The sequence below is a fragment of the Brachyhypopomus gauderio genome, unplaced genomic scaffold, assembly GCF_052324685.1.
Source record: "Brachyhypopomus gauderio isolate BG-103 unplaced genomic scaffold, BGAUD_0.2 sc748, whole genome shotgun sequence".
Taxonomy (NCBI): domain Eukaryota; kingdom Metazoa; phylum Chordata; class Actinopteri; order Gymnotiformes; family Hypopomidae; genus Brachyhypopomus; species Brachyhypopomus gauderio.
In genome coordinates, this window is record NW_027507568.1 from 1 (window position 1) to 10092 (window position 10092).

The 10092-nt window shown below is 42.5% G+C and overlaps 1 protein-coding gene and 1 long non-coding RNA gene across 2 annotated transcripts; both read left to right on the forward strand.

Annotated features, from left to right (window-relative positions):
* The first annotated feature begins 1360 nt into the window (after positions 1 to 1360).
* On the forward strand, positions 1361 to 2324 carry LOC143507796 (uncharacterized). The gene is made up of 4 exons (XR_013128970.1): positions 1361 to 1492; positions 1591 to 1811; positions 1895 to 2139; positions 2253 to 2324. It is a non-coding gene; the product is annotated as an uncharacterized LOC143507796 (long non-coding RNA).
* A 1048-nt stretch (positions 2325 to 3372) lies between these two features.
* Positions 3373 to 7324, forward strand: LOC143507798 (uncharacterized). Its single transcript, XM_076996601.1, has 6 exons — positions 3373 to 3650; positions 5424 to 5557; positions 5811 to 5907; positions 5998 to 6565; positions 6648 to 6823; positions 7101 to 7324. Exons 1-6 carry the CDS (start codon positions 3573 to 3575, stop codon positions 7179 to 7181), a joined length of 1134 nt encoding a protein of 377 aa, XP_076852716.1. The 5' UTR covers positions 3373 to 3572; the 3' UTR covers positions 7182 to 7324.
* The last annotated feature ends 2768 nt before the right edge of the window (positions 7325 to 10092 follow it).

Sequence of the window (10092 nt, forward strand, 5' to 3'; positions counted from 1 at the left end):
AACACAGGGAGCCGTCAAGCACCCGTAGAGCAGTCATTATACAGGAGGTCAAAAGAAATGTCGTGCTCAGACAAGTTGCCCTCGTGTCCGATTTAGACCTGAGGGAGAAAGAGGAGGAAGTGACCAGACTGGGTCATGTGGCAGAGGATGCCCCATGCTCTGAGGAGGAGGAGGAGGAGGAGGAGGCGGCGGCGGGGGCAGAATGCTCCAACTGCAACACTAAAAAAAACAGAAATCAAAAACCTGAAAGATGTTGGCTGTAACAACAGAGCTCCAGCTGCTGAGGCGCAAAAAACCACCTTTTGCACAGGCGCCTCAAAAAGAAGTCTGTGCAGGCACACAGAGGGTTAAAGAGGGTTAGGGTGACGGCCCAAACCAAGCATAGTGTAAGCTGTCATAGAGCATTTAAAGTTAACGTGACTGCTCTGGTGTGTATAAAGTATAATGTATTTTTCTTACAATCTGAACCTTAAGAAAAAGCAGCTGTGCAGGAGGCAGAGGCAGGGGCGGAGCAAGAGCAGGAGCTGGAGCAGCCTGCCCCCCCCCCAAGAAACCTCAATTTCCTGATCATGTGCCTCAGCTCAGTAAGTGCATTCAGGTGTGCTTTGGCTGAATTTTTTAAAGTACGTTTCCTTTGGTGGAAAATAAGTAATTCCTCATATCTCTTACGCTTTTAGATGAACTGCTGGAAGACTACCAGCACCACCAAGAGGGGTCTGACCCTTCATACAGACTACAAAATAATGTCAAGAGTAAGATATATCGCATAAAGCGGTTTATTGCTTACATGGCTGTGGGCCACAGCCACCTCCAGGAGTTCACCTTCTTGGACAACGTCACAAGGATTAGTGAGTATGGGACTATTCTTTACTCTAAAATTTTGTTTTAATGTTTAGATGTTTTGTGACTCATATGTACGTTTTCATGTTTTGCAGATGGGTCAAAAGCCTAATGGGGAGAAGGTGGTGGCTAGCACACTATAGCCCATAAATTGGGCTACATTTTTAATACTTATAAGACACGCCACCCCCCCACCTGCCGCCTGAAGCCCGTTTCCCTGATCAATATAACTAGGGAAATAAAGGGCATCATAAAAAACAAAGGCGATCCGTGGTAATACATGAAATTTAAGTAAAGGAGTGCAAAGATGGACACGCCATCTCCAAAGAGACGCTCCTGCAGTGTCGGGTAAAAGCCAAGCAGCAGATCCCTGAAATATTGAGTGAGTCCTGCATCATACCTCACTTTAATAACATTTTTTTCTGCTGCACTTTACATCAGTCGATGTGTCTCATTCTTGTGTTTTTTATTTGTCAACACAGAGACCCTGGAGACCAAGCGATCTATAAAGCTTCAACGGTCATTTTACGGGTATGTAACGGCTTACCTGTCGTCTATATACGGCCACCGGACTGGGGTCTACCAGAACCTGCAGGTGGAGGAAGTGATGAGAGCCAAACACAGTCCAGAGTTGGACGTGTACCTCATCAATGTGAGCGCACGTTCAGTTCATAACATTGTGTTTTATACATACAGCATGGCAAAATGTGTCATTTCTTGTGTGTTTTGTCCTTTTGTCTTTCTAAACAGGTGGAGTCTCATAAAACAAATGAGACCTTTGGTGTGGCCCAGCTCCTCCTCACTGGGGAGGAGTACGGATGGCTTCGGGCTTATGTGCAAATTAGAAAAGGGCTGACTGGGGGCAAAATATCTAAATTTCTATTCTCTATTTCAACCCCAAATACATGGAGCAAATGAAGCTCCCAGGCAAACCCAAGTTCACAGATTTAAGAAGCTCCATTGCCACCCATGTAAGTGTTTTTTTATAACAGAGGTGACTTGTCACTAACAATTATGTATTTTCCCAGTGGTCTGATTTTGTTTCCCTTCACAGGCAAGAAACGAACTGGACCCTAAACAAAGGGAAATGATGTCACACTTTATGTGCCACAATACGGCCACCGCAAATAAGTTTTACGCCCTCAATTTAAATCCAGCCTGGTCAAACCTCCTCAGAGCTACCAGAAGCCCCAGCTTCTACAAACAAGAGAAAGAACAAAAGAAAACACCTGCGACCTTCTAAAAGACTTGCGCTGGAGTCATCCGAGGAAGAAATGGAAGTTCCTTTTCAAGAAAGTGGTACTTCCTTTGAAGAGATATGCACTCTTCACACACACACCACACACACACACACACACACACACACACACACACAGTAAAATGTGCATGTATGTATTTGTGTTTTTTTTCAGGACATTGAGGAGGATGAGGAGCAGGGGGACAAAGAAAAGAGCACATCACAATGTAAGACTTACAAGCTCACCCAAGGCTTGTTTTGAGCAGGACTTTCGCCACTCAAATTGAGAAAAGCATCCCCCAAAAGAATTGGAATACTTCATATGATTAATCAAAGGGACAAAAATGTAAGAACCCACAAAGCTGTTAAACGGTTATATAAAAAAGTGTTAATGTAGTGTTAAGTAGTATTTGAACTTGTTCATGTTTGTTTGTTTTAGCTTTTTAATGATAGTGTTGTGTTTATAGAGTTCAATTTTTCTAGTGTATATATATTTAAATTAGTGCTGTCAATTACAGGTGCCGCGATTAAAAGTACTCACCAGGATTTAGCTCAAGCTTGCTAGATTTTCTAATTAGCAATCCAGGTAAAATTAGTGGAATCAACACAATCCAGGAAGCCTGAGCAAAATCCTGGTGAGGACTTTTAATTGCAGCACCTGGAATTGACAGCACTAATTTAAATTGTTCTTGTTTCTACCGTCTTATCATATCCATAGTGTTCTATTTTGCTAGTATGTATACATTTAAATTGTTCTTGTTATTTTAATTTTGCATATTCAGTGTTTGTTCAACATATTTTAATCATGCTTTTTCATAATTCCATTTGTATTTTAAATTTTTAATAAGATATTTTGTTTCACAATATGTTATATGTTGTTCCTTCTCCTTAAACCTTAATTTAAACCTCCTTTAGTTAAACCTCTTTAATTAAACATAAAATAAAACAAAATCAAATCACAAAACATCCCACTTGCAATCTATTTGACTGATTGCAATAGATTGGAAGTGGGACGTAGGAAAATAAATATAATTAATAATATTATATAATATAATAATAATAAATATATTTTATGCTATGTAACCTTTAGTGTCACGCACCGTTATTATAATAAACTTAGGACTACGCCACCGTCAACTAGAGGAAAACCAATCAGTAACGTTTCACCCGCGCTATATTACTGCTGGCGAAAATAAAATTGTTAAAACTGCAGAGGCTGAGATGCAAATCATTTATTGTGTCAGAATGGCGGATTTAGGAGACTAAATCCCCTGTGGATTTTTTATGGTAGTGGACCCAAACGCCTTGTCCATGCAGTAAGCAATATTACAAGCGTGAGAAACCAAAACCAAGTCGCGCTGAATATTCAGAGAAGATGACGAGGGAGAACTGAAAGTAATCGCGGAAATACTCAATGTGTGTAACAGGAGAGAACAGAAAGCAATCACGGCAATAACTGACGTGGAAGACACAGGAGAACAGAAATAGTCACGGAATGAAAACCAAAACCAAACAGATAGGAAGAAAGACAGCAGGAGGAAAACTTGAGAGAGGCCAGGGAGCGGCGCAGGAGGTAAGTACTCGAAGTGACAGTATAACAAACAAAAAATCTTAAACAAGAAAGAGGCCGGGTGGCGAGACACCTTGTAGAGACAACAGAGAAAAGGGCTGAAGGTTGGCCATCCTTATAAACCCAGGACAACAGGTGCAGGCCATCACCGCTGATTAGCCTGAGGTCTGGCTCTTGGGCTCCTCCTGGTGGCGACTGGAGGACCCGCCCTGGGGCCAGCCCTGACAGAGCCCCCCCTCTAGGCCCGAGACATTTACATTTACGGCATTTAGCAGACGCTCTTATCCAGAGCGACTTACAAACTGCTTTGCTTCTGATCACAGAATACATCCTAGGAAATAGTACAGATAGGCCAGAATTCAAGACACCATTGAGTCAGACTACTACTAAACTACAGGAGTCAGTATCATTACCTAGTGGAGTGGTTCCCAAACTTTTTCTGCCGTGACCCCCTTTAGTAGATAAGAATATTTTTATTCTCCACTGCCACCTATCGTTTCGGAGAACACTGCAGTGAAGCTCGCGCAAGTAAACGCTTCGTGCAGGGTCGCGCGATGTGGGCGGAGTCACGCGCTACGGTCACTCGCGAAAGTATAAACCAGGCTTTACTTCCAAGCTCCGCGCCCAACCTAGGGGGCGCGCCCCCCCACTTTGGGAACCACTGACCTAGTGTTTGCAAGTTAGGCATTTGCCAAGAAGCACAAATAACCATAAACAGATTGTTTGCAGAGACCCCGCAAACAATCTCCTTGCCTTGTTTGAATAAGACAAAGGAAGATTCCCAGGCTTCTACCATAAGTAGCAATTAAAAATAAATGTTAGTACTCCGTGTCAGTCACATCCAGTCTACTGTTGCTCCTCTCCTGATCAGAACACCAATCATACACATCTGTTATTATTCTTAACCAATTGTGTTAAGACATGTTCTTTATTCTGTATTTAACTACATGCATTATCATTACACTGGAACTCTTTCCTGACACCTGGCCAGCACTGGATCACTGAGGGTAGAACAAAATTCTAATCCTGTTTATGAACCCTTATGAACAGTCTAGAGATGATTCCATTAAGACATGGGGGTCTAAGCTTTGTTATGTTAAACCGAATACAGGGGACAACCCCAAAACTTGGTTGTTTTGCTGTGGTGCATAACTAACCCTAACCACGAGTTCAGGTGGTTCACCTCTTTCCTTGAATTGTCCAAGAATTTAAAAGGAGGTGGATCACGTTTTCTGTAACTTGGCTAGAGTACAGGTGGCTCCTGACACTTCAAGTTTGGGATGGACAAGAATGGGATATGGAGGCAGTTATGATTTTATAATAATTTATAAAATTTAATATATAATTTATATAAGCTTCTGCACGTCGATGGTGGGGCAGGGGTAGAGTCTTGGACCCCCACCCCAAAGTTGCTCCATCGGGTTAGGGTTTATATTTTTAAAAAGTCTTACACTAGTTTTTCACTATTGTCAAAGTGGTATGAATGGGTTTCAATGGGCGGGGCTCCTTGACTATTGCGCCCCCTGGTGGAGCTCCAACTCGGGGGTATATCTAGGGCCCTGGGGGGGGGGGGGGGGGGTAGGATGACGAGGGTTTGCTCTGCGGGGGTATGGTGCACCCCCTTGGGGCAGGGGTAGAGTCTGGGACCCCCACCCTAAAGTATCCATCTCAGGTTAGGGTCCATATTATCAAGGGGTTTTACACTAGTGTCAAAGTGGTATCAATAAGATTCAATTACTTTTATATTAGTCTGGTTAGTAAAATATTCTTTTTCAGGATATGGCACCTACACAAAGTGCGTGTCCGATATGTGCAGTTATTTACTGCAACTTATCACAGCACCTCCGGGTGTGTCACAAGGTGACAAATAAAGATGAAATGACGCTACTGCTGCAGCTCTCCAGTGGGAGGTAAGTGAATAATTAGCATGTTAGCATGTTATTAGTGTGTTATTAGCATGTTAGTATTGTATTAGCATGTTAGTGGGTTAGCAAGGTATTAGCATGCTAGCATATTGTTAGCATATTAGCATGTTGTTAGCATGTTACCATGTTAGCAATTAGCATGTAACTAATGTAATTAGCATGCAATAAACATGCATTGAGCTAATAATGCTTATGTAATTAGCATGTTTTGCATCTTTTTGTGTAAAATTTTTTGCAGAGTGAAAGGCATTTTCGATTGCAAGGTGCCGGACTGCAACTCCTCACACATCAAGCGCTTGGATAAGCACTACAATAAAATGCACCAGGATGTGTTGGTATGTTTAAAACCATCTGTTGTGTAGGACTGCATATTAGCTTATTAATATACGCATATTGCAATTTTTTCCCTTGTGTTTATTTTTTAGATTGGGGACCTTGCCAAATTTACAAAGTTGTCGAAGGAGGAGTACATTTTAAGAAGCCTGGCCTCATTAAGGGCGAATGTTCCTAGGCCCCCGCTTGTTTCAACGCTGGATGGGGGTTACAGCCCACTTCCAGCATATTTATTACAAGGGTCTTTCACTGACATGTCCAGTGAATTGGACGAGGCCCCGGTCCCTTTTGAGCCAGAGCACATCGGTGAACCAGAGGCATGCTCCACCCCAGTTGCTGCGACATCCGTCCCTGGGCCCTCCACCTCTGTTGCTGTACACTCCACGGCAGACCCTGCGCCTTCCACCTCAGTGCCTAGGCCCTCATCCACCACCAAATGTGATGCTCGCTCATCCTGTAAGTTATCAAATCTGGAGGTACAAAGGTTAAAGAAGGCACTTGCGGAAGCTAGCCCCGGAGAAAAGTGTCAGAGGCCAAGCTGCAGGGCAAACTTTGAAAGGTTGGTGGACCTGGAGAAAGCCTTCAGGAATACACAGTCCCCCATACGGTCCAAACACAGCCTCAGCTCTCCGATTTCGAAAGAAATCCACCCTAACATCAGTAAGTAGTGTCATAAAGGTTGAGAGTTTGACCAAATTTTTTATGTATGATTCACTAATTATGCTTAATATGTCTTCCCTAGGGCGCATTGTTAAGGAATTTACAATTGTAAATTCTGGTGCAAACCTGGAGGGGCGAAAAAAGGAGAACGCCATCTCGGCGGAAAATCACATTTTCCGTTTTGTCAACTTTAGTATGCGTGACATGCCAGAAAAGAAGGGGACATTCTCTTTCTTGCGAAACGGGGATAATTTTGGAGTAAGTAACGCATGTCATAGTGAAAGTTAACATGCATACGAATGAGCAAATGTCTGCATATTAATAAGCTAATATCTGCATACTAATGAGGTGATATCAGCATACTAATGAGCGAATACCCGCATATTGATGCGGCAATATCCGCATATTAATAAGCTAATATCCGCATACTAATGAGGAAATATCCGCATACTAAATAACTAATACCCGCATATTAATGGACTAATGCATAACAATGAGGAATTTTGCAAATATAACAAATTTGTTGTATTTGCAGATACATGACTCACCTGAAGGGGAAGGGGCTGGCGGTCACCACTGTCAGAAATATCTTCCTTACCCTTCGCAAGTTCATTAAATATTTACATTGCCTTCCTATAATGGATGCAAGGATTACAAAAAATGACATAGCTTGGTTGAACTTAGAAGTAAGCAAGCGACTCACAGGCCTGAAAAAAGAAGTAACAGTTCACCGACAAAAAGTGAAGAAACGCCTCAGCAGTAAGTGTAGAATAGCTCCATTAATGATGTGCATATTAATGAGGTGGTCTATGCATATTCATGCGTTGATATGCGCATATTAATGAGCCAGTGCATAATGTGTTTCAGAAAACAAAATCAGCAAAGAAGAAATCAGGTCCTTTCGAAAAAATGCCAGGAAGCTGATTCCTCTAAAACTGGGTAAGTCATTTGTTTGTGCATGCTAATGTATTTTGCTAATGTAACAATAATGCTAACGTTATGAATTTTGTGTCAATTTAGACCGTCTTGAGAAATACCCGAATACCATGACAGCGGCCCAATTCATAGGCCTGCTATCAGGTTATCTTATCCTGAGTTAGGGGTAGGGTTCATATCATGAAAGTGGCATTTTTCCATAGACATATGATGAAGATGCCTGATATTATATACATGTCCCTGACCCTAACCTTTTCCCATAGGTTTTAGCATGGACGTGTCCATAATATATTATCAAAGTGTCTTGAATTAGGGGGCAGTGTTGAGCAATTTTCTTGGACGTTTTGCTAATATGCCTTAGTTTTTTCCTGATGCCAACTGTATGATACGATTATGTTTTTTCCCTAGGGTTAGGGTTAGGGTCACGCTTAAGTTTGCGTGACCAGACAAATATACCTGGATGAATCGGTTCATTACCCTCGCGAAGGATTTGCCTGGGGGTGGATCACCGTTCTTCTTCAACAGGAATGGAGGGCAGTGCAAAAAAACTATTAGTCCATTTCAGGATGGAGTGGACACGCTTGGGTTTTGGAGGATGCCAGTTTTAAGGCTTTCAGGACAGCAATGGTGTGCCACGTAAGTATTATCCATATGTAATTACCATGGTATGAATATGTAATGAGGATGTTACGCCTATGTAATGAGCATATTATGCATATGTAATTTGCATGTTTTTCCCATTTTCAGATCAAAAACATGCCTCCTGAACAAAAAAGAAAAATACAACGTGCCATGTGCCACTCAGATGTGGTGAGCTCTAAATTCTACGTGCCTCTTAGCACAGTGGCAGAGGCTGTTGAGATAAGAGAGCTCCAGTCACAAGCCCTAGAAGAGAGCCCAGCAATGGGCGAGAGGCCAGAGCCTGCCAGGGAGAGCCCATCATCCTCCAGTCAGGTTGTGGCCAAAAAACGGTCAGCAAAGAGAAAAATTCGGTTCATTGACAGTAGTGAGGAGGAGGAGGATAAAATACAGGAATATAATCCAAGAAACTACTCTCCCAAATCTATAAACTTTTCACATCATGACACCATTTCACTACCAATAGACAAATGGACTTCAGACCTTTAGGCTCAAACCTTTAAAATATCATCAAATTCTAACATACAGCTAATTCAATATAAAATATTACACAGAACACACATCACTATCGAGAAAATGCATCGGATGGGCTTCACTGACTCCAACACTTGTACACACTGCCCCATGGTAACAGACAATCATCTTCACGCATTCTGGAACTGCCCCCCCTCTGTTTTGGTCGGAGGTCTTGGGAGAGCTGTCCAAGATCCTCCGCATCCCAATTTCTCCCACCTTAGCTCTGCTTGGTGACCTTTCCTCTCTACCAATGCCTAAACATCTGCAAACATTCATCCTCATTTCTATAACAGTGGCTAAAAAGATTATTTTACTTAACTGGAAAGACAGAACATTATCAATAATATAGTGCTGCATCAAGGCACCTCAGTGGGAAGTCTGTGGGAAGGAAAAAGTGTGGCAGAAAACGCTGCACGAGAGGAGGTGAGCGGACCCTGAGGAACATTGTGGAGAAGGGCAGATTCCAGACCTTGGGGGACTGCGGAAGCAGTGGACTGAGTCTGGAGTAGAAACATCCAGAGCCACCGTGCACAGGCGTGTGCAGGAAATGGGCTACAGGTGCCGCATTCTCCAGGTCAAGCCACTTTTGAACCAGAAACAGCGCCAGAATCGCCTGGCCTGGGCTACAGAGAAGCAGAACTGCAAATTTTGCATGTCATTTGGAAATCAAGGTGCCAGAGTCTGGAGGAAGACTGGGGAGAAGGAAATGCCAAAATGCCTGAAGTCCAGTGTCAAGTACCCACAGTCAGTGATGGTCTGGGGTGCCATGTCAGCTGCTGGTGTTGATCCACTGTTTTATCAAGGGCAGGGTCAATGCAGCTAGCTATGAGGAGATTTTGGAGCGCTTCATGCTTCCTTCTGCTGAAAAGCTTTATGAAGATGAAGATTTCATTTTTCAGCACGACCTGGCACATGCTCCCAGTGCCAAAACTATTGGTAAATGGTTAACTGACCATGGTATTACTGTGCTCAATTGGCCTGCCAACTCTCCTGACCTGAACCCCATAAAGAATCTGTGGGATATTGTGAAGAGAAAGCGGAGAGATGCAAGACCCAACACTCTAGATGAGCTTAAAGCCGCTATCTAAGCATCCTGGGTCTCCATAACACCTCAGCAGTGCCACAGGCTGATTGCCTCCATGCCACGCCGCATTGACGCAGTCATTTCTGCAAAAGGATTCCCAAACAAGTATTGAGTGCATAACTGAACATAATTATTTGAAGGTTGACTTTTTTGTATTAAAAACACTTTTCTTTTATTAGTCGGATGAAATTTGCTAATTTTTTTTGGTTGGGATTTTTGTTTTTTTTTTTACTTTTTTGCCAAAATCATCAATATTAAACCAATAAAAGGCTTGAACTACTTCAGTTGTGTGTAATGAATCTAAAACATAAGTCTAATATTTATCAGTACATTACATAAAATAATGAACTAT